General features: G+C 39.2%; 1 protein-coding gene across 4 annotated transcripts in view; it reads left to right on the forward strand.

The window, feature by feature from the left end:
- Nucleotides 1-27,091, forward strand: part of arnt2 (aryl-hydrocarbon receptor nuclear translocator 2) — a 101,008-nt gene continuing 73,917 nt past the window's right edge. For 2 of the 4 annotated variants that reach the window (XM_058400844.1, XM_058400845.1), the window contains exons 1-6: nucleotides 1-114; nucleotides 12,254-12,368; nucleotides 16,955-17,002; nucleotides 18,214-18,258; nucleotides 21,194-21,407; nucleotides 22,546-22,759. In XM_058400844.1, coding sequence (XP_058256827.1) covers nucleotides 84-114; nucleotides 12,254-12,368; nucleotides 16,955-17,002; nucleotides 18,214-18,258; nucleotides 21,194-21,407; nucleotides 22,546-22,759 — 667 coding nt within the window. In that variant the 5' untranslated portion in view covers nucleotides 1-83. The remainder of the gene's footprint in view (nucleotides 115-12,253; nucleotides 12,369-16,954; nucleotides 17,003-18,213; nucleotides 18,259-21,193; nucleotides 21,408-22,545; nucleotides 22,760-27,091) is intronic. The other 2 variants (XM_058400847.1, XM_058400848.1) reach the window with 1 other exon arrangement.

The raw sequence follows: 27,091 nt of genomic DNA on the forward strand, positions 1-27,091 counted from the left end.
TATGTGAGTCGTTCATAAGGAAAACGGTTCGTTCGCAATTCGCCCATCACTGGTGTCGTTTTTGTTTTTCCCATAGAGGCGATATGGCAACACCCGCCGCTGTTAATCCGTCCGGTAAGTCACAATTTCGGTGCGTTCTTGTGTCGAAAAAGGTTCGCGATTGAGGGGAACAGAGTTCGGTTCGCCATTTAAACGTGTTTAGAAACAAAAGGGAGCAAAGCTGCGGCGTTATTACGGCTCTGAGCGCCAGCATCCCCCTTCCCCCACGGAGCCTTTACAGCACTGTGCTGTATTTCAGCCTTCAAATGGATGTTATTTCTATCTTGTTTACTAATATGCCGTGGCAAAAACGTGATCCCTCTATTCTGGGTGTATGTAACACGCAGCAGGCTTCATTCATGCTTTGCTTTATTTTGGTAATGCAAATTAGATGCTGAATTGATTTGCACGCGAGGCGGTACGTGCTGTGATTTGATTCCGTCCTCTTTGTATCAATGCAGCCAAACTTACTGTTACATTCATGTGTTTTTCGCTCGTGTTGTTCTTAAAACTCAGTCTTGGACTTTTGCACGGGGGAGATTTAAAGGTTTGCCTCTTGTTTTGCCTGTTGATTGCATCTTGAACACAGAGAAGCTGCATGTAACGCACACCATGGCTGAACCGGAGGAACCCAGGGGTTGCCAGGTTGGAGAGGAGTGTTTTAAAATCCTACTTGACCAATTACACTTAAACCTAATCAGATTATGAATGAATATATATTTCAAACTAAATCTGTCTACCATTACAATGCTACTGACCTTCACATTGACCACGGTAACTCGCTGAAAGTCTGTAACTATCACCCCAACACTCCCAATCTGGCAACCCAACCAGAGAGAATGTCTTATGGCATCAGTTAACCTCTATATGAATTGTTTTATAATTATAAGATAGAAAGCTGATAAGTAAGTTTGCATATGTAATAAAGTATCGTTTAATCTAGGAACAAGTGTCAGTAAATTAGTAAAAAGTATTAGATAAATTATCACCACCAACAAAAAAGTTTTCCCTCATACCACAGCAATTTTCCAGTGATTACAGTTAAATAACAAGCTATTAAAGATCGCCACATCATTAACTAACCATTTACAGTTAAGTTTAATGTTGCATAATGTCCAAGAAAAAGGTTAGTTTCTGTTGTCACTTATTTAATAGAGACATAAACAGTCAATCCTTTCCATCAGCCATTGTGGAAAACTTCAGCATTACAATGCATTGACCTTGGACCGTTCTTCTAAAGAAGTAAATAAACACCCTCTTCACCATATTAATGTTTAAAAGTTTTCACGTTTTTAATCTGCTTATCATTAGACTTAGCTCATGTGAAATGATAATGAGAGCAAGTTCATATACGCTTGTTATTAAGATTATAGCCAGCAACTATTGTCTGACCTGCTGTTGTAAGAAATTAATCAACACCTTCTAACCTAACAGTTTGATTATTAAAACGATGCTGTGGCGTAACAGTTTATAAATATTGTGTTGAGTTCAAATCCCATTACATCAAGAGAACCACTGCTGGGCCTTTGAGCAAATCCTGCTCCAAAAAAAAGAAAAAGCCCTGCTCAGCTTCTGCTCTTGGCTTTGATTCTTCCTGAGTTGTACTTCTGCCAAATGAACAAATGTAAATATGTTCACAAAGAAGTTCTACGTTTGGATTGTAAAGCACCATATGTTGAGGAAAAGTTTCATTTGCTCAGAAGTACAGATTGGGTAAAACCTACATGTCACGCACATGCCTTTTTGTGAGTAGATCCTTGGATTTTTTTAGATAATTATCCAGCAGTAACAACTGTATATGTGACAACTTTCTGGGTTGATATGTGGTGGTGTGGCAAAGTGCCACGCGTCTGGATTTATAAAGAAAGGAGGCTCTGTTGGCTGCAGTTCAGCTAACACATTAACGCACCTGATTCAACTCACGGTGAATGAAACGAAGAGAACGTGTGAAAGCAGTGAAGAATCTGAAATAAGGTTTGCCTGCTAGACCGTAGTGTTGTCGGGTAAAATCCCAGGACTGCCAGAGAACCACTTTTGAATGGAAAGGAACAGAGAGATGAATGTGGTCTAATTAGATGAAAATTCCTCTTCTTTTATACACTGACTGTGCCTCTGATTATTCAGCTCTGACTTATTATCATTCTGTATGCCAGGATAGTCACGATGACGGAGGCGTCTGTGTAGGCCAGTCCTATTTTTGTCTAATACAGAGATCTGGCAGTGATATAACAACTGTAGAATCCAAAACAGATCAATACAGCCTTTTTTTTGTGTGATTTTGTGTGTTAGCTTTTATATATTACAAAAACTGGTTCCCATTTCCTTCCTGCACTTTCACATATCTAAAATCTATGGATAATAGCAAACATTACACAGATCAGTTACCAATTAAGGATAATATCCGCATACAGGGCAGATAAACGAGGTCTGATGGACTGAGGTGATAAACCACTAACTGAGGACATTTTAACTGTTCCATGTCTGTTGTCTAGACGGTGCACGACGGTAAATATTTACTAGTCAAACCGTAATTGAGAAATCTGTAGTCAGAAAGTCATCTTTTCCATATGCTAGAAATGGACAAAGTATTTAGAAAGTGTACTTTAGGGGGTAAAAGTCCAAATTTGAAGTATCCAGGGAAAATGTATTCAGGTGAAAGAATAAAAGTTACTAATAAAAGTAACTCTTAGAAGATATTTGTTCAACATCAGTTGTCATTTTGCCTGAAATACATTATTCAGTCTCTGTAATTCCACCATATTTACCATGAACTTCAATCTAATTCACTGCTTAGCCGGTTATGCTAGCTACTGGAATCAGTGCTAGTCTAACCTGAAATTAGCAGGCTATGTCAGTTATTGTTAGCAAAAGATGATTTAGATTAAATTCATGCCTTCAACAGAGGCAAAGCAGACACCACATATTTGCCCACTTTAGCATATTTTAACGAAGGAATGAATAGCCTCAAGTTCCACAATGGGGGATTAGCTATCTTCAAACACACACAGATAGCGATAGTGCTAACTACGTTGTGTAGCATGAGAAGGTCACAGCGAGTGATGAAATGATGTTGGAGCACTTTTTATTTTTATATTGTTCTACTTGATTGGATGCTAAGCTGAAATAAAGAAGCCCTATTCTATTGTTGTATAGCATACAGTTATTTACACCTTTGGCATTTGTAATGAGTACTTTTGAAATTCAAAATAAAAATGTAAACCATTAAAGTAAGGGTTTTATTATTATTTTATTTTAATTATAGCAACAAAGTACAGACCACAGACCAAAGTACAGACCACAGACCAAAGTCTATAGACCACAACATACCATCCTACACCACCATAAAACCTGGTACTCCTGCCCAATCCTTAAAACAAACCCCAAACCACCATTTTTATGAGCTTAGAGATTGGTTTCCAGGACTGCACTCGGATTTCAAACAGCTTTCACCCTTGATCAAGCTCTGGATGCTAATGAATTTTGAGTCTATAAAAAAGTGCAAAAGTGTTAGAACTTTCTAACTCGGGTTGTGGATTGTTTCAAGCATGAGTGCAATCCAACACAAATGCAGAAGTGCTGAGCATTCTGGAGCTGTCTGTTCAGCTTGTGGCAGCCAGGTTGATTGCAGTGCGTTCAGGCTAATCAGCATGAGCCGTGTGTTGACCCGGGACACTGACGAGGTTCACCGCCTGCTGCCTATTTTTGCTGAGGAGCATTTACTCCAGTTTTCTAAAATCAACACTGACACTGTTGCCCAATTCTGAATTCTAAGTAATTTATTTATTCTTTCTTTGGCATCTTGCTGTATGCATGTGAGGTCTTCTTTGCTGGTGCTCTTTAATCCAAATCCAAAAAAAAGACTTAAAAATGATGCAAGACTTCTTTCCATTTTAGTAATATGAAGCACATTCTAACATTGACAACAGTTTGGAAATATAACAGGTGGATGGATGAACAGAATCAAACTGCAGACGAGAGGATGAAAGGGTCCTTTATTTAGACTGGATTCATTTAAACTTAAAAAAGATTCTATGCCCAGTTTGCCCGAAACACTACTGATTCCTACTGATCGAAGAGCATATAAATATAAAAGACAGTTCAAAAAGTTTTTCATAAGACATATGTCGATAATTCTTCATACAATATGTATAGAATAAAACCAGACAGGACGTGCAGTTATAGGAAAATAATGACGCGGTGGTGTGTTGCATGTATTTGACCAGTTGTAGCTTACATCTGAACTTTTTAGCATTAAATATGCCTCATGCCACATTCATGCATACAGCGACTAGCAGCAACAAAGTGACCAGTGAATTTTCAATGAGAGCTGACGACTTCCTGTGACATGAGCGACAGCAGCCATTGCCGATGTAGTTGAGAAAAGTTTAACTCCTTGCATACATAGACGGACTTGGTTCAGCGACTCCCAGTGGGAATAAAGACTAGAGCGCATATGATCCATGACAAAAAGCACTTCTCCTTCATCTCGTATGACAAGGCAAGAAAACTGATTTGGAAAGCTAGCTGCATCACCCATTAATAAATGTTATTACTATGGTAACCATGGCATACTGACGCATAGCTATGGGCAACTTGCAGCGATACAATCTCTGTATGTGTGAACCTAGCATTATGTTATAAAACACACTGACACTGGAGACTCAAAAATGCCAAATACACACGTTTCTAAAATCGGTCTTCTATACTATCATAAAATATTAGAACGAGTGTTTTAATATAAAGCTTGCAGCCTGAGAAAAAAGAAATCGGGCCGATCATGATCGACTTCGCAGTGTCAGAAATTCACAGTTTTTTTTAATCACACTTTATCAAAACTGTAAATTGTCATGACTAAACTGCAAAAAATGCAAGTTAAAATTTCTTGAGTCTAGTCACATGTATCTACGAATACTTATTATCAGAATAAAGTAAAACAAATCTGAGATTATTAAACCTGTTTCTAAGCATATTTGACTATTCTTAAATTTTCTTTTTATATAGGCAGATTATTATAGAATGAAAAAATTGAAAGCTTAAAAATAGTGAAGGATGTCTAGATGTAGGATCAATAATCGTATATTTGATTTGGATTATTGTAATCTTGTAATAGAAAATAGTAGATAAATTGGACTAGATTGAAGATATTTTAAGTTGCTAAATATATGATCATATTTTTTGCAGTGTAAGCCTGCACTCTCTTCTCTTCCTGTTATATGATTCTCCTTACTGTATTAAAAAGTGAAAGCATGAAAAAGGTAATGAACCAGTGTAAGTAGTCACTTTTATTATTAACTTAACAGATATAGCTATTGGGCTGTTGTCATGTAGCAAACATCGCATTTCGCATTTTCTTTATTCTTGCCATCTGCCATTTGTGCTGCAGACCTTTATAGTACATGAGTCTTCAGAAGATCTAATCATTTATTAGAAGTGTTTTAGAGCACGAGAAGGCTGCATGTATCCTGGGGCTATGTCGATAAGTGTAGGCTGACTAGTAGGCATAAGGAACACATGAAGCAGAAAATGAAACACCCGCACATGGATTAAAGTTCTCCATCACCACGGGACATTTCTGTTATATCGATCTTTCGGAGGTCGTTTTCTTTTAGAGCGACACAGCCATATTTCCCAAAAAGAGTTTTACAGGGCGTGGAGAAGAAGTTGCTGAACACAAGTCCAGCCAGATATGAGATATTTCATGGTAAAGTAGCTTTCGTGTTAGATTTTTTTCTTTCTTTTTTTGTAAGGCAATCTTCCAACATCCCCTTCCAACAGAACATTTCTTTCGTTTTATATTTATACTTCGACATGGTTAGAGTGCAGTCGAATTCGTGAGCTCAAATTCTAATGATGCAATCTATAGCAATGTGTAGCCAGGGTACTTTAACATCTGTGGGTCTGGGTGCTAATCAAGTCCAAATCAGAGGAATAGCTGATACTTTCGGTTTGTTTTCTTACTACACGTGATTATGATTGAACCGAAAGAGATAAAGAAAAAGAAAAGAAGAAAAAAATTCTTTCGTTATTCGGCTGAAATGGGGACGTTTAAAAACTAAAAAAGTGTACCAAGGAATATCATAAAATCACTCAGGCACAAAGAACACAGTCACTCTGAATACATTATCAGTAACTAGTTGAAACCATTTTGTAGGTTTCATCCTCCTCTTTATTTTTGTCCAAATCTTTCGAACACAAGGCTTCTTTGCAGCATTTAGCCATGTCCTTGGCTCAGTTTGCAGGTGGTTAGTCGTAGTCAAGGGGTAGAAATTGGCCGTGTCCAAAACTGTGAGACAGATGAGGGTGAGAAAACATTAATTTTACCGTTCAGAGTAAAAGGAAAATCAGTAACAGAAGAAGAATCGTGTCTTTTTTTTCCCCCTACATTTTCTTATTACATAACATGTGTGATATTAAAACTTGGCAGATAATTGAAGGTCAGTGATGTGGATATAAATTTCACTTTTATATATGCAATAAACTATATGAAGTAAATTAGAAACACATACTCTTGGGTCAGGGAGAAAAAATATTTGCCTATTATTACAAAAACAGTTTAATAATCATAAAAATCATTATCGAAGGAGAAATGAATCTTGATTGATCGTAATGTGAGCTGTTATCCTGGATGACAGATTTGCATTTAATTTGTAATTTTCTCCTTTATGAGCAGCAAAGAAACGAGCATGGTTATCATAAACTATTTATATAATATATGCAAATGATCTTTGGACTAGAAAAATGGATTTGTGTCATACAGATGTGTATAGTATGAGACAGGAGAATATTTGCACTTTAACTCTGTCACCAGATGATATCAATGGGGGAAAAAGCAGAAAAAAACAAGGTTGGGGGAAGAAAAAAAAACGTGATTAGAAAGCATCCTCTGTTTTACCCATTTTGTTGAAACCATTAACGGGGTGGGTTTTTTTTCCCGCACCAGCTCATTGGAAATGCAAATGATGCAGGATGAATAAAGAATGCGAGTGTTATTAGCACCTGGCCGAGGCCCCCAGCCGGCGAGCACGATTAGGAATGCGCAGGAGCATTCTGGGAAGAGTCAGCCGTCGACAGGGGGACTGAAGGACACTGTGTTTAAAAGTCAGCCAGCTCGCGTCTGCCAGCTCGGCCCGAGCAACCCGGAGACCTCGGCACACACCATCTCAAACATTAAGCGCGTGCGGTCCTGTTGTGAACATTGCTCCAAGGCTGTGGCTTGAGATTCTAGATATTATTGATTAGCTACTGTTTGCTGACCGTCTGAAGCTTTCTTTCTGAAAGGCCCGGCAGCTTGTGTAACGTTATAAACAAAAGAGTTGGGATTTGCACTCTTTACCCAAAGGCCTGAGAGTGTTTGAAAAGAGCTCTTATCAGAATTCATTTGAACAAGTAACGTTAAGAAAATGTTAAGAAAAAATATTTAAAAAAAAAAGAAAAAGTATGGGACAGTATGGTAACATGTTCATTAATTCGCAATATGTCCGTTTGCTGTTTATGATGTATTTTACAGCAGCCTCATAAGTAAAGCATAAGTGCTAAAGGATGATTCTATGGTTCACGCCACGTGCCGGTAATTTTTAGCATGTGAGAGTTAAACGTAAATAACTGAGCTGAATTATTATTCGTATCTAAAAACAAAAATCATTAGAAAATGACTTAAAATGTCAACCATTTTGTAAAAGAAAATGTCAAGAGGAGAAGTATCCAAGTGCAAATAAGACAAAAAAGCTCATGATTTAAGCGCATGTCCAGCTACAAGGCCAAGTCCTGTCTCAAATGTGAGGTGTGTTTGAAGCAGCTTTCTAATGAACGTCTAGTGAGGCTAGCTTTTCTTAAATAAACTTTTAACATGAAAACCTGGTGAGCAAACAAGGTGAGCTTGTGTAGCTTTACAGAAGAACAGGCTTTACAGAAACTGTATAGGAGTAAAAGAAACCTGTTCAACATGTAAAGATTCACTTGACGTTTGGTATCTCCGGGGGTAGTTGAGGCAAAATAATTAGATAGAAGGGGGTCAGATGGTTAGAAACGTTGGAAAACTTTGCATTAAAGGAAAGGTTAATGAGAATAAAAAGATGCTGGTGTCTTTTTAGCAAACAAGCTACTTTAACAAACGGCTAGCAGACAAGCTACATGCAATGTTTTGAATATGTACATTTGGAGGCTGGTATATTAGCAAATATAGGCTTCTCCGAAACATTGATCAATGTTGCGCAAACGTAGTAAAGCAAGTATAATTAAGTAAATAATATACAAGTGCTAATAGATGACACTCTCCACCAGACAAGCTTGTAATTGATTCTGGACACTGTAATTGTGGCTAATGTGAAAACGCCTCGACACGGCATTGATCTGGATCACATATCCATCTCTTGCTCCGTCGCTAGACTGGTGCTTTTTTCCTGGAGAAAAATACTGTCAGTCAGCTCTGACACTCTATTCCCGAAGCAGTTTTTTTTATAATGAAGCTGTGATCATTAGCGATTCACAGAGGAGACAGAGAGAGAACCATGCATTTTGATTTCGTTGGGAATATCATCATGCGCTCCCACCGGAGTTCACGTTTCTCTCCGCATGAACAATGACCCTGATCTATGGGAGAAGACCTGAGGGAGCGCATGTGAGAGAGCGCTCCGTTCCGGCTCTGCTGAGGACAGGACAAGGCCTCGCGTTATTATAATTGCCAGAGGAATGGAAAGTGGAGGCGGGGAGCGGGGTTGGGGGGTCAGGGCAGAGGTGAATGAAAAGGAGACAGGAAGCCGTCCACACCTTTCAATCTCACAAGACGTATTAATGAGTTTGACCTGAGGATCTCGGGGAGGTCAGGAAGATGTGGAGCGCACTGAGAAATCAGAAAGCACAGGCAATGTGTTTGGTGTTTTGGTGTGTCTGTTTCAGATGATTACGATTATACAGCTAGTTTCACCTAATCAGTCTCTCCAGGAGTTTTTTTCTGGTTGTTGCTGCCAAAAGTCCTTGAATTTAATGAAGCTCTTTTTTCTGGAAAACTACTTAAATTGGCAAAATTGCAAGCACAGGCTTCTTCTTTTAAACTACTACCAGTGAAGACTTGTATACAATTACTTTCTATGATAACTGGACTCATGTTTGACGCACTTGAATTGAAGGCTTTGCTGAATGCGTGTTGTAATGACATCACATTGTCTTGTCATTGTCACAGCGTCTTGGCCAAAATCTGGTGAAAATTCTGTGGTAAGCTCCACTGTATACTGTGGGGCTTGATTTTGTGTTAATATATGCAATCGTGAAATCCTGAAATCCTGGAAGGACTGAATAAAAAAAACCATAGATGGTGGACAGTACAGTGAGATATGATGTTGGAGGGAATATTAGCAGTTTAGCAAATGGCTAGTGTTAGCTAATATTTGCTAGCTAGGCATCTAGCTCATAAGTTTAGTGTAGTGTTGCCAGGCAGATTCTACCTGTTGCTAGTAACACTGGGCAATATGATGGTTAAAATATTGATTTTACTAATGTAATATTATTATTATTATTATTATTATTATTATTATTATTATTATTTTATATAAAAAGGCATTTTAATATCTTAATTTTTAAGCTAAAATTGATTGATTAAAATTAGCTAGTCAGATATATTTTTTGTATCTCAGATCCTTTTTTTAAAAAAAAAAACTTGGACACAACTTGTTCTCCTTTTCCTTATTTGACTCATTCATTTTTAATAATGTTTTTAATTTATTATAATTTGAAAGTACTAAATGTTTGTAGACTCACAGGTTCTTTTAAATGCAAGGCTACTGTTTTGTCTGCAGCTTGGTAGCTAACGTTTACGTGCAGTGTATATCGCAATCTATAGCATGTTTATAACAGAAATCTTCACATTATGTCATATATTTCAGTCTTATTGTGTCATATATTGCCCAGCCATAAGTATTACAGTGTTTGATGCTTTCTGTCAATCCTTAGTGAAGGCTTATAACGAATCCTGGAAACTGAATTTGTTTAACATCCAGTGAATGCTTCTTCACGGCTCTGTGAATATTCTCAGCTCGGGTCTGTCTCTCTGTTACACACTGCAGAATGTTGAAGTCTGATAGTTGGCAGTCTGCACTGCTGTGCACCAGTTTCAGGCGGGTAAGACAATGAGCTTCTTAGAGCCTACTCTGTCTGGCATACTCTGTCTGAAAGTCTGAAACGGTTATTTAATGGTTGGAAACGGTTAGCAGCGGCTACATGAAATTCTTAGATGTTTGTCGTCATGCTCTGGAGAAGGTCTGTGGTTGCTTAATTTCTGTGTGCCTTCAATGACCTCTTTCTGTGAATGTAGGCGCATCTTGCCCACGTTTAGTGAAGAAACATACCAGACTAATACCAGATCAATAATTGCAAGTAGGCTGTAGTTGTTTATCACAACTTTAAGCAAATAAATTGTTTCCTTATGCCATGTAAAGGTGCACAATGTTTATTTAATTATTAGTCTAAACTGCTGTATAGTTTTGGCTGATTTTCCTTTTTCAGCCAAGGTGAGCAGATATGCATGGAAATTTGTCATTTTGAATCGAACCCTGGTGTGCTTTCCACTTCTGCAGTTGGAACTCGGCACTCACACTCGGGTGCGGACTGAAACAACGGGTCTGTGAGTGTCTGATTTATCGACATTCTGTCATTCTCTCTGTCTCTCTCTCTCTGTGTCTCTCTCTCTCTCTGTCTCTCTCTCTCTGTCTCTCTCTCTCTCTCTCAATCTGTCTCTCTCTCTCTGTCTCTCACACTCTCTCTCACTCTCTTTCCTTCTCTCTGAACTCCACTGCTGTTTGTTGCAATGAGAAAGTCATTCCTCAATGAGGATATTCTTTGGTTGGTTCTTTTAATTATGTGCCATGTGCAGCCAAGCCAAATGAACCGAGTGTATCAATTTCCCTCTAATTTAGACTTAAACTTGCAAACACACTGGCATGCAAGAGACCCAACACTGAACAACTGAAGTATCTGTGTGTTTGTAAGGGATTTTTTGTATTATTTGAGCTGATGAGGTGCAACGCGAACAAGTGCTCACATGAAACCTGAAATTTAAACCTGGAGAGTGAATATCGGTCTGCTCGTGCCTGTGTATATATTATGAGTCTGGAAAATTCAAATACACACCACATAAAATATTAATGGGGATTTTGTGCATTCGGAGGCAAGGGGTAGACTTGGATGGCCTCATTAGTTGCTTTTGACCTGAGGCAGTGCAGCAGTGTGAGCTGTTCTGTGACTCCTGCATGTGTATGTTACGTTAGAGCTGTCAATATTTTTCCCAGAACAGTAGTTTAGTCTGTGATCAGTGTGTCTGAGCATGCACTACATACATGCGAACAGTGGTGTTAACGCTGTTTCTTAGTGGGGGTATGGTGGGGGGTGTTTGGGGGGGGGGTCATGGAGAGGGGGTACAGTGCCTCCAGCTAGCATATGTAATTAGAGCACATGCTTGTTGCAGATATGTTTTAACTGTTGAATACTCTACCGCATGCTCTGTCGAGTATTCGTGCATCCTAATATTGTATTCCTGCTGCCTAATATTGTATTGGTCCCACTTTTGCTGCTAAAACAGCCCTTACTTGTCAAGGCATGGACTCCACTAGATCCCTGAAGGTGTGCAGTGGTATCTGGCACCAAGATTTTGGCAGCAGATCCCTAAAGTCCTTTAAGTTGTGAGGTGGTGCTTCCGGACTTGTTGGTCCAGCACATCCCACAGATGCTCGATTGGATTGAGATCTGGGGAATTTGGAAGCTAAGTCAAACTCGTTGTTGTGCTCATCAAACCATTCCTGAAACATTTTTGCCTTGTGCTATCCCACCCACTAACAGGTGCTATGATGGAGATAATCAGTGTTCTTCACTTCACCTGTCAGTGGTCATAATGTTATGGCTGATCAGTGTATGTTCTGTTTAAAGAATAACTGTTTCTCGGTCATTTATACGCACTTAGCTGTTTGTGCATTGAAACGATATTCATTTTAGCAGCATACCTGAAATTGTTTCTGTAGTGCTGCCATGTCCACCAGTCTCTATGGCATTAATGCAAGCCTGCAGGATTTCAGCCAGAAATCTGTCAAAGAGCTAAACACCAGGAGCAATAAGACTTTACCTACCTCTCATCACTAGCTAACATATTTTTATTTCCAGAGTAATGGAAATATGTTGTGAATATACTGTATGACTGTTTAATGCTGTGTCTTCATTATGTCTGCTTCAGAGATGGGCACAGATCTTCCTGGACCGGTGACCATGGCAGGTGCTGTTGTGGGTGCAGGGCAGGTGAGAATGGGGGGCAACATGCCAGGACGAGGGGGCAAGAGGAGATCGACAGGGTGAGTAACTTGTCTCTTAGTTTTTGAGCTCAGTGACAATGACTATGCCGCGATGTGTGTTGATCAGACAGCCATGATTTGGAACCAGTGTGCTGTAATTATATTAGACAGTCCCTCCAGAACTTTGTGTTTGTGCAGTTGCAGAAATTACCGTAATGCTGTATTTGTAGGAGTTTGCATTAAAGCAGATTTTTTGCAGATTTGGGACAAGTTGTGTCGTGTGAGGTCATCACAACACACATTCAGCCAAAGCCCTCTTCTGTTCATGTGCGTTTGACATAATAAAGTAAAATATGTGTCTTCCAAAAACCCTGTTCCTTCAATATTGCCAATTTAAGTGTGTTTTTACAAAAAAATATGCTTTTCCAATTTTGACAAACCACAACAAATTCAAGCACTTTTGGCAGTAATAACAAAAAAACTGAAAATACGAGAAGGACTGTATTATCTTGATTATTTATTTTCAAGCCAAATGATTGGCTCTTAGGTTTCGAACAGGGAGGCCATTTCAGTCAGCTGTCATATTGTATTGATCATGCCATCATTTAATATTTCATATATGTATAAAGAAAAGCTCCTGAGACTGCGTACAGGTCCACTGTCAAGCCAGCTATCGACCCCATGTGTGGTCTGTGTGTCCTCTGAGCTAAATCTGAGATGAAATTCTCCTGGCACTAATTTTATTTGAAGCTGTCTGTCCAGTGAATTTGCAGTAAATCTACATTGTTACAGCATGCAGCCATTCTCTCTAATTCTTCCAGCTCTGGACACCATAAAGCAACCGTCCACTTCATTTAACAACCTTAATTGAATCAGAGGGAGCTGCTTGCCGTTTGTTGGATCTCAGTGGCGGTAAATCTCATCAGCACCAGCTAGGGCTAAACGCCTGATACCTTTAACCTGATGAGCAGTTTGTCCTAAGCCTCAGCTATTTAGTCAAAGCCGATTTCTACCTGCTGTCCAAGCTTCCAAGCCAAGAGGTTGATGACATGCATGTGCTCGCTTTGACACACACACACACACACAGAGCATTACTTGAATTTTGTCCTCCTTGTTATATAAGCGAAGTAGTGCCTCTATAGTCATTGGATAGCATTCACTAGAGGTTGTTGGGCAATAAAACAAATTTGATTTGTATTTGCAGTAAAACTCAACTTAAGTAAAACTTTCTGTTTTAACACTTGACTTGCACTGAAATAGCCAACGGATGCAGCTTAATCATGCGTCACGTAAGCTTAACATGAATTCAGCCAATCACATGTCACACTGCTGAATTGCTGGCCCACTTGGAGGAATGGCAACAATGACAGTGACAGCTTGAGGGTGATATTTTTTGCGTGACCAAGCGAGTTTAGTTTGTAGGACATTAAAGCTTCCCCAATCTTTTTGTTGCTTTTAAAGTTTTACCAATAGCAGTGGTGACGTGTTGTGTACTTGTGAGGGAATTATTTAAACCAGGGGGCTTCCTCTAGCAGACCAAGGTCTAGATGCGGAAGTATTGGAATGAGCCGAAACCTGTAGCAGTCTGGATGAACATGTGAAAATGGCTTGTAGTTCAGTTGCTCTGTAGTTCTGCTTTCAAAACATGAATGAGCTCTGCTTCTGTGACAGATCCTCTGTTTGTGGCTTATCCAGTGACGTGTGTTTCTGTACATGATCATACCAGAGAGATGATACACAGTTAAGACAGAACATCTTGTGATGAACAGACAGAGAAGATCTTGTTTACATCCTACGTTAAATTTAAAACAGATTTGCGACATTCTTAAAAAATGGTGACCTTCTGACCAGTGAAAAGTTCCACTTTCGAATGACATTTTTAGATCCTATATGACAATTATATAACAGTAGACTGTAGTGAAATAATTCTTTGAATGAATATACAGTAAACTCACTGTGGCTGCATGGGTTATAAACAACAACATAAAAAGTGTGTGGATTCACAGGGCGTTGTGTTCTCCATGCATTTTTCTAATGAAGTAAGATCACCTAAGAATGTAGATGCACTAGAATAAAGTGAGACTGAAAGCAGACTAACGCTGTGAGGGACACCGGGAACAATCATATTCAGACTGCAGCAATCGTAGCAGGTCTAAAACCAGCTAAGTCACCGGAGTGTTGGGTGTCATAAGCACAGGTCATTACACCTGTTAGAAAATTTTTATTAAGGATGCATTTTCAGAAAGGAAATGAACAACATCCCAAGCACACGAAGGACGAAGATGTAACTCCAAGGACACCTCCATAATCCAGAAAAAAAAAAAGTTGCAAAAAATTTGTAAGTAAATGAATAATGTCTATAGTGTGAAGAGAAACTCTCGTGGTGCTGGTTGAAATGGCCACTCATTCTTCTGAGCCTTGACCCTTGAAATACATTTGTACTTAGGGGTCATAGAATTTATTTTATAGCTCCTCTAGTTGCAGAAAATCTTACAGCCCATCACTGGTGCAATGAAAATGTGTGATGTTGACTGATACAACACATAAACAGAGAAAACGTCGTCTTCAAGCAGATCATCAAAACACCCCTGATGTGATGGACAGCATGCACTGCTGTGTTACTGTATGGATGTCGGTATTGGTGTCAGATGATACATGGACCTGCAATTTGCCAATCCTTATCATATGTTTCATAATTATAATTATGATTTGATTCAATTATTTTCAAATAAAAAAAATCTAAGAATGAATCACATTGCATCCAGATGGTTGATTCAGTGGATTAATCAGTGTGTAGAGAATTACTCATACATAGTTTAATAGTTCAATAAGAAGCAAGCCGCACTAGGCCTGGGTTTTGAAGCCAACACACATTGAGACGCCACACACTGCAAGAGGTTGAGACTGTTGTTTTGCCACGCCATATGGCGTTCAGAACATCCTGTTCAATCTGAACAGTTGCTTTTATTCCTATTAATCGCATTAACTGTGAAAACACACTGGTATGCATGTTTCTGTTACTGTTTCCATGGATAAACCACTTCAGCCACCCACATGCTGGCGGCAGTGACACTATTAGTCATTGACGATGCTGCTGAACTTTCACTACAGCAACACGGCTATGGATCATATGTGTGTGTACATAAACAGAGCATGATCTAGAGGTTTAATTGTTTTATACACAAGCAAGTATAATGTTAATGCTGATGTACTACGCCCTGTTATAGTAATGTAGCTGTTATGTCCAGGTTGTTGTTGTTGTTGTCAATATTAGTTGCCTGGTAGACAAAGAATTTCAGCATTCAGAAGAAGATACTACTACTTTCTGAGTTTTGTTCTCTTTTTGGGCAAGTGTACTGAAATGTAGTGGAGGAGCAGCTAGTACAGCAGGCTAGGATAGCAAAAAAAAAAAAAGAAGCACACAGTGGTTTATTTGATGTACAGCCCTCTGTAATATTTCAAAACAGCAGCACAATGAATCAATCTGTGCAATCACGTCCTCATGGGACATTCATATTTTCAAGTTTGGAAGTTGTGATTACAGCAAAGAGTTGTTCTGATGAGCCAGATGAAAATACTTCATGTGCCGGATCCAAAGTTTGCACATGTCTGTAATAGAGGCATGACTTGTGTTTCAGCCAGTTCCAGTGATTCAAGCCTGGCTTAAAAAAACAAGTCTAAATCTAAAATGTGATTTTTTTTATTTTTATTTTAATGAGAAGTAGTAACACATCACAATAGTACACAGATTTTTTTGGTCCCGCATCTATTTACATTTGCAGCATTTGGCAGATGCCCTTATCCAGAGGAACTTACATTTATCTCATTTATACAACTACTCATTTATACAATTACTACTGCCCATTCATTCAGATTGTGTCGAATACACTTTTCTGAGATAATGAGGCAAAGTACACCAATCAGGCATAACATTCTGAGCACTGACAGGTGAAGTGAATAACACTGATTCTCTCCTCATCATGGCACCTGTTAGTGGGTGGGATATATTAGGCATCAAGTAAAAGTTTTGTCCTCAAAGTTGATGTGTTAGAAGCAGGAAAAATGGGCAAGCGTAAGGATTTGAGTGAGTTTGACAAGGGCCAAATTGTGATGGCTAGACCACTGGATCAGAGCATCTCCAAAACTGCAGCTCTTGTGGGATGTTCCCGGTCTGCAGTGGTCAGTATCTATCAAAAGTGGTCCAAGGAAGGAACAGTGGTGAACCGGTGACAGGGTCATGGACGGCCAAGGCTCATTGAGGCACGTGGGGAGTGAAGGCTGGCCCTTGTGATCCGATCCAACAGACGAGCTACTGTTGCTCAAATTGCTGAAGAAGTTAATGCTGGTTCTGATAGAATGGGGTCAGAATACACAGTGCGTGATGGGTCAGGGCTGTTTTGGTGGCAAAAGTGGGACCAACACAATATTAAGCAGGTGGTCATAATGTTATGCCTGGTCGGTGTATAATGTTTTTAATTACTTGTATAGATGAACCATTAAAACTGATAAATGTTCACAGTAAATTACAGAATTACCCCCTCTATGTTAGTGATCTTTGTTAACATTTAATAAAAAGTAGAAATGCAGACCAGATTTGTTTTGTACTTATAAAACATGTTCACACAGTTTCATTTCTTTCCTTGCAGGATGGACTTCGATGATGAAGATGGAGAAGGGCCGAGCAAATTTTCAAGGTTTGATTTACGACAGATTAATATGTTGTTTTAAACTTTACATTCGACTGACATTATTACAGTACATTTCGATTTTTCTCATCATAAATGCAACATTATGAAAACATATTTAAAGAAATCCTCAGCACTAGCATCACATACCATGAATCATGTCTTGTCTTTTATTATTTTGCATCCCTTCTGTTAAATCATATTTTATTTGAGTTTTTCCCCCAAGTCTCTCTCTCTCTCTCTCTCTCTCTCTCTCTCTGTCTCTCTCTCAGCTGTTCTGCAGATTGATTTTGTGTCATTTAAAACCATTTAATCATGTATTTTTTTTTCTGCCTCATCATGTTGTTTCTTTTCAGTCCCATGTTCTCTTTAAAGGATGTGTGTCTGTAATTCCCTGGAGTGGAGACACTGCCCTCTGCTGGACAGGCTACAGCTAATCTCAGCACTGTTCCTCTCTTCCAGTATCACTGCTATAACCCCAACCCAGTCATGCAGCCTCCAGCAGAACTATAGCAGACAAAATTAGCCAGGATTAAATACGCAAATTTTAATATTGCAATAATTGCCTTGTCACGGTAATCATGCTACTGCTCATGAAAGAAGAAAAGAACATTAAACAACTTCTTCAGGTTTCTTTTGACTGTTAACCAAATGCAATTGCTAATCAAAAAAACATAAACATTGCATTGTCCAATCCAAGAAAAGTGTATGGTGCTTCTTTAAATGTGTTAAGAGACAGCAAAAGACCACTGTTCTTATGCTACCTTCTTTAGCCCTTATGTAGTGTGACTAACATCACATTTGCCCAGTTTAATGCCTTCATCTTAGGGCTGCATCGTCTCGGATGGAATGCAGAGCTAGGGATGGAACATACCAAAATCATGTGGAATAGGAATACAGCCATTTTAAATCGATTTGTGTTTTTAGTTTTGTGTCATTGATTCTTTTGTGACCTCTTCAGTCCATTTTTTTCATACACACATACAGTACATACTATATATACACCGATACATACAAACTATTTTGTGTATGTATATATACCTACATACCAACATGCCTACATATATACAGAACGTATTTACATGCCTAAATACATACGTGCCTACATATAGTGCATATATACACACTCACACGTATACATACAGTGCATATTTTTACTACTTTAAGCATCTGCTATATCTAACTATGTCTTATTCCCTTTCTTTTCTTTCTGTTTGCAGGTATGATGATGATCAAATGCCTGCAGATAAGGAACGTTATGCCAGGTAGGGCAACGTGGCACTGCTAGAATTCTGTCACTGTGACAGAGGCTCTTCTGCTGAGCCCAGCCAACGCCTCTGTCCTGACAAGAAGTCATGAAAATGAGCGAGTGATGGAGAGCTTGGTTATTTATTTGGGCTTATACTTTCATGCAGTGAGGCAGAATTCCAGCTAAGATCCGGTACCACTAAGTTACCAGTTCACTGACAGGAGAAATGTTGGTGAACGAACTGAAGAGTAAATGATAGATCAACATATTAGTTGAGGAAATTGATAAAAGTACATTATTCATTGGCATTTGTGGGTAAAGATAAAGATGAATTGTTCTAAGCAGATGTAACTAAATATGCGATTGGGAGGCACACTAAAGTTTCCAAGAAAGCTTGCTTGAATAGTTCACAGGACTGGATCTCATTTAGACTGGAGGTGTGCATCAGGACTGGGATCCCACGGGATCCGATATACACCAGCAGGAGCTCTTTACTTACTTTGTTTACTGTTTTAGTATTCCTTTCTTTACTTTTCATGTGGCCGTGAGAGAGAGAAGCCAGATGTGATGCTTGTGGGACATCACATTTATTAGCAGGAACCTGAGCGATAAAGCTGAAAAACAGTGATGCCATTTCTATCATTTCTGTTTGTGGGCTCATAGTGGTTAGGATCCTGTTAAAAAATACTAATAAAGAAAGAAAGGATAGAACACTTACTTGTTGGCCATGCTTAGATGCATGAAATCCGAATCTAGATACAGATATTCTACACAAGATGTGGATATAAATACAGATAGTGGCATTGCTTCTCCACTCTTTCTAGTTTTCTTTGAAATTCTGCTGTGGACTGTTGTCTTGCCTAGTGAACTATAAGGTATCCTGAAGCAACTCTGAGTGCTAGAGATCAAATCCACTTCACTTGGATGTGGTACACAAAACAAAAGTAATTTCCATTTTTTTTGCTCCATGCCAAATGTTTTGTGTCATTATATTTTTTTGAAGCTTTTTGTCTTTATGCATTCGACTGTGTCCATCTAACTACAGTCTTTAAGACAGTCTTTAATTATCCCCCAGTGATGACTACATTTTTTTTCCCCGTGGAGCCATCACACTCAGATGATGAGTACAACAGATTTATAATACTGCTTGCTCTTCTTTATTTGAGTTCACTTTATGATTAGACTTTGAGGGATTTAAAAACGACTATGGGCTCGTTAATGAAAGACTGAGTTGAACAGTGAAGAGGGATAACGAGCATTGAGGGTAGGTACATGGTGATTGATCGTCTGACTTAATGAGGGGATTTTGTCTTCACATTTCTCAAAAAAATGGGATGAACCACAGTCTAGTGCCAAGGTCTAAGACGTGCACAGCATTTTCAGGACCCTAACACTAATCAGAGTGATGAGTGGGACTAATCAGCGGGTCAGCACTTACTTCCATAATCTAAGTAATGGGTATTATTCTTATTTATATTCTTGCTTTTAACAGTATGCAAATTTAGCTCTCTAATGAGCAAGAAAAAAAAATCTCAGATGACCGGAGGAAGAAACATTGAGAAGAACCAGACTCTAAAAGATACCTGTCCTGTGAATGACACCAGATAGTGATACATTACAGTATACAGTCGAACCGAAAATGCTTTGTTACATACATGTTAAATTTCTTTGTGATTAACTTAACTTAAGTAAGCCTGCCTGCTAATACAAGGTAATGCTAGTTAGCGACTGATTACGATAACTTTGTCTATTTTCTATCGCTTCAAACATTGTCGTTATTAGCTTGTACTGTAACCTGTATAGTCGTCCAGCACATTGCAAGCAATTGATATGATTGGTAAAACAAGTCAAAAAAATGGAGAGCTTATATCGCTTATACAAGTTGTGAGGTAACTAAAGCTCCAACTGGCAGAATAGCGCAGGTATCAAAACACATGAATGACATTAAAAATTCCAGAAGTGTGTTTGCAAGCTATTAGGATCTATAAATGGGTCTCTGACTCTAAAGCTCTTATTGGTGTTTGGTGTACTTTTATCCTGTAAGTTTTGATGTCCAGTGCATAATTATCTGATGCTCCTGGAGCAGAGAGAGCTACAGGTCCTGCTCAAGAACCTAACCAGGGCAGATTGGCAGTGCCAAAGGCTTGAACTCACTAGCTCAGAGCCGTAACCAATGAGCTGTATAGTTCTGTCAGGTAGCAACACTGCAAATGTGTTAGTCCTCATTTCTACCAGAGTGGCTATGGGATTTTTGTTATGTTAAGTTCAAGGCAGTGCTATTGTTTACTGTATCTGCTGTACGCATTACAAATCAGCTAAAGAAAAAAATATATAAAATGTCATGCTTTCCCTTTTTGCCGAACAGTTCCCATGGCAACAAGCGACATGTTGGTTTTTGTTTTGTTGTCTGTCTTGGTCCTGTCTCTGTCCCCTGTTCTGTCATTGCTTTGTTACCTGATAGAGGTACTCTATTGTTACTCTGCTCTTTCTTTGTTTCTTGCATCTTGCGTTCCTGATCTTCCTGACTTCTGTGCCTGATGGTAGATCCTTGTTTTGATCTTTGCCTGTTTTGAGTTATTTAACCCTGTCTGTCATGTGTCACAATACTGACAGTGACAGCTCCGATAGCTCTGAGTCTTTTTCGCTTTCTTAGGCGTAGAATAGCATTCAACACACAGTGTTTTTAGACTGAGCCATGACAGGAGAATGATTTTAAATGCAAACAGAATTAAGTCAAGGGACTAAGTGTAATCAACATGCACACAGTCATAGTTTTTCTTGTATTTCAGTTTGTTTTAAATAAATATGACATGATTTTGCCCTTTATTTAACAAGCTCAGGATAATCAGACTTTTCCCAGAACTTGTTTTCTGATAATATTTATTATTAGCATTATTAATTAATTTATTACATACGTATAAAGCACTAGCTTTTCCTCTTTCTTTATGCAGAGAAAACCACAGCGAGATCGAGCGACGCCGGCGTAATAAAATGACGCAGTACATCACCGAGCTGTCGGACATGGTGCCCACTTGCAGTGCGCTGGCCCGGAAACCTGACAAGCTCACCATCCTACGTATGGCTGTGTCGCACATGAAGTCCATGAGAGGAACTGGCAACACGTCTACTGATGGAGCTTACAAACCCTCCTTCCTCACCGAGCAGGTGGGCAGCAAGGCTTCACCACCACCACCACACAAATTAGACTTCATTTGTTTTACCTTTTTTTGTGGCAAAGAGAACTTTTAAAAGTATGCAAGTTTTCAAAATTCATGTTGAATATTTTAAAGCTTATCATATTCTCTGATGATATGATTTAAACAGCAGACAGAAAATATTAAACTTAAAGAGAGGTAAAAATGCTGTGGGCTGCTGTTAGGAGTTTCAGAAGAAGCAATAATAGAATTTTATATAGGGCTCTTTATGTCCCAATCATCACACGCAATGGCTTATATCAGCAGGGGTGGTAAATGTATTTAGAAATAGCTTCAAATTTATAATTCCAGTCTTCGTTAAGGTTGAAAACTGTAAATTTACAAAAGAAAAAGTTTCATGCCTCAAAGCACACACTGATTTTAGTTACTGATAGTAAATTAGTTTCTCTTTAGGGCCCTCTCTAGATTTCACCAAAAATATTAGCTAAAGCTGAATAATAGCAGCCTTGTCCCTAATCTCCAAAAAATAGTAGAAAATGGTAGAAGAGTAGAAAATCCAGAATATTCTAAAAGTCAGAAGTATTGGGTGGAAGATAAACTGAATTATAGATGCCTAAGGAGCAGTTTAGAAAATAACTAAATATTAAAAAAATATTCATATATAATATTCATTTTCATTTAGATTTGTTTTCACTCTATGGTTTCTCAGCCTAAATTACCCAAATTGGCTTAAATTGAGCTCTAAACTGACAATAAAGGCACATCTCTGGGACATTAATCATACTGACATTTGGAGTGAAATCAAAATTGGGCGAATGTAATTTTTTTGGTTGAACAGCTTTAGACATCGAAGACTCATAATGGATTCTGACAAACAGAAAAAGATGGCGTTCTTCAGCACCATTGTAGTCATCATCCTGAAATTTATTCCTTCTGAAAATGCTCTCCTCCAAAACAACTTGCAGTTGAGATTGAACAGTGGCAGCTTGAGTGCGCCAGAATGTGAATGAACAGCCTTCTAATCAGGAACAGTAACCAGTGAACTATCACTGCCAATGGAGCAATTCAGACAGAGCATTAGGCAATCATAGCATGCGTTTAATTCCTGCTCTGAATCCTAATGCGTGGTGGTGTGTGTTGTCCTGCAGGAGCTGAAGCACTTGATCCTGGAGGCGGCTGATGGCTTCCTGTTTGTGGTGGCAGCTGAGACGGGCCGCGTGATCTATGTGTCGGACTCGGTGACCCCCGTGCTGAACCAGCCACAGTCCGAGTGGTTTGGCAGCACCCTGTACGAGCAGGTCCATCCTGACGACGTGGACAAACTCCGCGAGCAGCTCAGCACCTCTGAGAACTCCATGACCGGTGAGGCACTTCAAAAGTACCTCAAAAAGACACACGCACTTCTTAAACATAGAATCCTTCGGAGGAACCAAGTTAGGACTAGCAAACATATCAGTGCCACAAACAAGTGCTTTACATTTGCTGCCAAGGTGCCAAGTACAGGATAGAAAAAACGTTATTACTGTTAGCACTCATTTATCCATGCTAGAGATTGTATTTTTCAGTAACTGAACTGATGGATTGTTATCTTCAGTAACTACTATGAGTTATTATAGAACTATGTGGTTATAAGATTGAGGAATGCAAGAATGGACCTGCTGATGGAGTTCAAGGGCCTTACATTTTGGTCTGTATTCCATTTATTTGAGCATGTTTTGAACTGGTTTATTCCCCATATTCCAGAGAAAAATTATAATATTTTGATCAAGATATGTATCAGGTTATCATTTACACATCCACAAATAATTTCCTGTTATCGCTTAATTATAGAATCTAAAAACAGCTCCCTCATTAGCCTGTTTTGTTACAGATATTAGATATTCCCTAACAGATATTATTATTGAACATTTTAACCAATGAGCTTCACGTTAATAACACCAACAATAATATTAAATATGTTACTAGTAATGGTTAGTTTTGTTATTTTTCCCCTAACAATGGATCTATTCCAAATACTCAACAGCTGCATTATTTGCCATTCCTCCAGTCATTAAGTAAAATAAAACTCGCAATGACCAGCATGAATATTATACCTTTGCAATGATTGTGGGTGTTAACTGACTAAATTTGGAGCTTAGGGTGAATAGCAGTTTTCATTATTTAACAGTAGAGATACCTTAAATCCTTTTACTTCTCAACATTTAGTAACTTAATAGTTATTTGCTTCCTTTATTACTTCTGGTACTCCAGCTCCTCCACTTTCCACCTCCAGGCCAGAGACGTGCATTGTAGGCTGATTGGCATCTCTAAAATTGTGTGAATGGGTGTGTCTATGTGTAATAGTGCTCTTAATGGCTTGGCACCCTGTTCATGATGTCCACTGCCTTATTCCCTGAGTTTCCTGGGATAGAATCCAGGCGACCAGCAGTATAGAAAAAGGATGAATGGAAAGTTTCTCTAACAATTTAACTTGTTTGAACAAAACTGCCACGAATACAAATGAAGGATGTGTTTTGGTTTCAGCATGCATCAAGATAAATTGACTAGACTGTCTGAGGAAGTGTCTTTCTTGGCACTTGTGGTCACCGTACAGTCCAGTCTAAATTGTTAATAATGATTTTTAGAGCTAGGCCTAATTTGACTAATAGCAGTCATTTAAGGCAAATAATACCTTGCACGGTAAGCTTTTCTCAATTAGCTGTATTTATGCTTTATGAAGTTGCTGCTTGTTCATGTTCTTTCCGAACTGCTTGGAACCTTAGCCTGCTGTTAGAGACTGTAGCCTGTAGCGTATTAGCAGGCAAGAATCATTCTGACACACTTCAGTGCCTGGAAACATAAATCCTGCTGACTGCTTCAAGCTTCAAATGTCTCTGACAGGAAAGCTCATATATTTCACACTTCTTCACCAGAGGGCACTCTAAACTCACACATCTCTCATCTCTCTCTCGCACTCACTCGCTCGCTCTCGATCCTGCTTGCGTCCTGCCTGCAGCATTCTCTCTCATTTTACCATTATAAAGAATAGATCAGCCTACTAACAAGCAAGATAAATTCCACTAGGGCTAACTTGCATTATGCAAATGTGATTGTTCTTATCGAGTCTGAAAAAGTTCATTCACTACTTTTAATGTAGAATATTTTTTCTAACCCTTTCTGTCCACAGCTGACACTTAGCCACACCCTCACCGCCACATAGTGATAATACCAGAAATCATGATGATACTTCCTTGAGTCCTTAAAAGCAAAGCTGGCTATGATCTGTGGGAGAAATGGGGCGAGATCGTCTCTTCCGTCACTATCAGAACAGCACTAACCAATCACGGACATCGCTGAGGTCCTGTATGCGTAAGAGGGCTGATCCCTCTCCCTTTTCCACTATCATGTGCCTCAGCATTAGCAGCAGTTTGAGAAGACGTGCTTGGCTGGCTTTATTTGTCTCGGAAGAAACGTGTTAGTCTTCACTCTCACAGGTTGCTACATGTGTGATAGGAGAGGGCTGGCTTGTGGGTGGGAGCTTGAAGACGGCTAATAGATTTGTAAGATCCACAACAACAGCAACAACAACAACATATTGCGATGTTCTTCACAATTCATCACAATGTTTATTTCATTAGATCGTCCAGCCTGAGTACTCTTATAATAAAAGGAGCTGTGTGTCTAGTGGCAGGCTTTACCGAGGGAGACGCCTGGATTCGTTCAGTCACTGTCATCTCTTAACTCTTGCACATTACACATGGTTTTGAATCACTGCAGCCTATCATAAATATTGAGATGAATTTCCGGCTATAAACCCATCTCTAAAACTATCCATCATGACTTACAGACAGAGCGGTAAATTTCACAAACATCCCAGCTGAAGTGGGTTACATTAGATGATGGACGTTAAAGAATTTCCTTTCATGTCTGAGGGGAGAAGAAATTAATTCTGCTCACCTCCATCTTCCTAATGTTCTTGTAGCCGGTCCAGCTAAAATATTGAAAAGTTCCTGATGAGGTTTTGATAAGCTCATATTTTTCAGTGATAAAGCAAGCAGCGAAAAGATTTTTCTCTCTTTCCTCTCCCTGGCTAATGTGCCTTTCAAAGCTGAACTGTTATATATTGGTCTTGCATGCATAATTGAATTGCGCAATCTGCTGGTTAACGCTTGATTTTGTCTGGAGTGAGAAATGATGGTGGAGCGTTCGGTGGAGGCTCAGCCATAATCAATCAGGATAAAACACCAGCACCTGATGATGTAACACACCTCACGTTCATTCCTGGTACGTCTGCTCCAGGCTGAGAATGGTACGAGAAGCCTGGTTGCAACACTGCATCGTTTTCAACACTTAAAATATAATTATCTAAAAAAAAAAAACAACCCACCAACCCCCTTAACTGATGTACACATTTCCATGACGTGTCAGTTTTAATCCAATTTGATTGTGCGATTGTTTGTTGAATTATGATATAATTAAATCACCCAGTAATTGCACTTGTGTTGCACAAGTATTAGATCCAAGTATCTATTAAGTTCATGTCTGGTTTAAATGCAATCAGGTTTATGCTCTTATTTATATGTAAGTAAGGGGGGGGGTGTAAGAGAGAGGGAGTGTGTGAGAGTGTGAGAGAGAGAGAGAGACGGGGAGAATGTGTGTTAGAGAGAGTGTGTGTATGTGTAGGAGTGAGAGAGAGAAAGACAGACAGAGAGAGACAGAATGTGTGTAAGAGAGAGTGTGTGTGTGTTTGTGAGAGAGTGTGAGAGAGACAGACAGACAGACAGACAGAGAGAGACAGAATGTGTGTAAGAGAGAGTGTGTGTGTGTATGTGAGAGAGTGTGAGAGAGACAGACAGAGAGAGACAGAATGTGTGTAAGAGAGAGTGTGTGTGTGTTTGTGAGAGAGAGAGACAGACAGACAGAGAGAGACAGAATGTGTGTAAGAGAGAGTGTGTGTGTGTTTGTGAGAGAGAGAGACAGACAGACAGAGAGAGACAGAATGTGTGTAAGAGAGAGTGTGTGTGTGTTTGTGTGTGAGAGAGAGATAGTGTGTGTGTGTGTATGTGTAAGAGTGAGAGAGAGAAAGACAGACAGAGAGAGAGTGACAGAGACAGACAGAGAGAGACAGAATGTGTGTAAGAGAGAGTGTGTGTGTGTTTGTGTGTGAGAGAGAGATAGTGTGTGTGTGTGTGTAAGAGTGAGAGAGAGAAAGACAGACAGAGAGAGAGTGACAGAGACAGACAGAGAGAGACAGAATGTGTGTAAGAGAGAGTGTGTGTGTGTATGTGAGAGAGTGTGAGAGAGACAGACAGACAGAGAGAGACAGAATGTGTGTAAGAGAGAGTGTGTGTGTGTTTGTGAGAGAGAGAGACAGACAGACAGAGAGAGACAGAATGTGTGTAAGAGAGAGTGTGTGTGTGTTTGTGAGAGAGAGAGACAGACAGACAGAGAGAGACAGAATGTGTGTAAGAGAGAGTGTGTGTGTGTTTGTGTGTGAGAGAGAGATAGTGTGTGTGTGTGTATGTGTAAGAGTGAGAGAGAGAAAGACAGACAGAGAGAGAGTGACAGAGACAGACAGAGAGAGACAGAATGTGTGTAAGAGAGAGTGTGTGTGTGTTTGTGTGTGAGAGAGAGATAGTGTGTGTGTGTGTGTAAGAGTGAGAGAGAGAAAGACAGACAGAGAGAGAGTGACAGAGACAGACAGAGAGAGACAGA

This window comes from Hemibagrus wyckioides, linkage group LG10 (genome assembly GCF_019097595.1).
Source record: "Hemibagrus wyckioides isolate EC202008001 linkage group LG10, SWU_Hwy_1.0, whole genome shotgun sequence".
NCBI lineage: Eukaryota > Metazoa > Chordata > Actinopteri > Siluriformes > Bagridae > Hemibagrus > Hemibagrus wyckioides.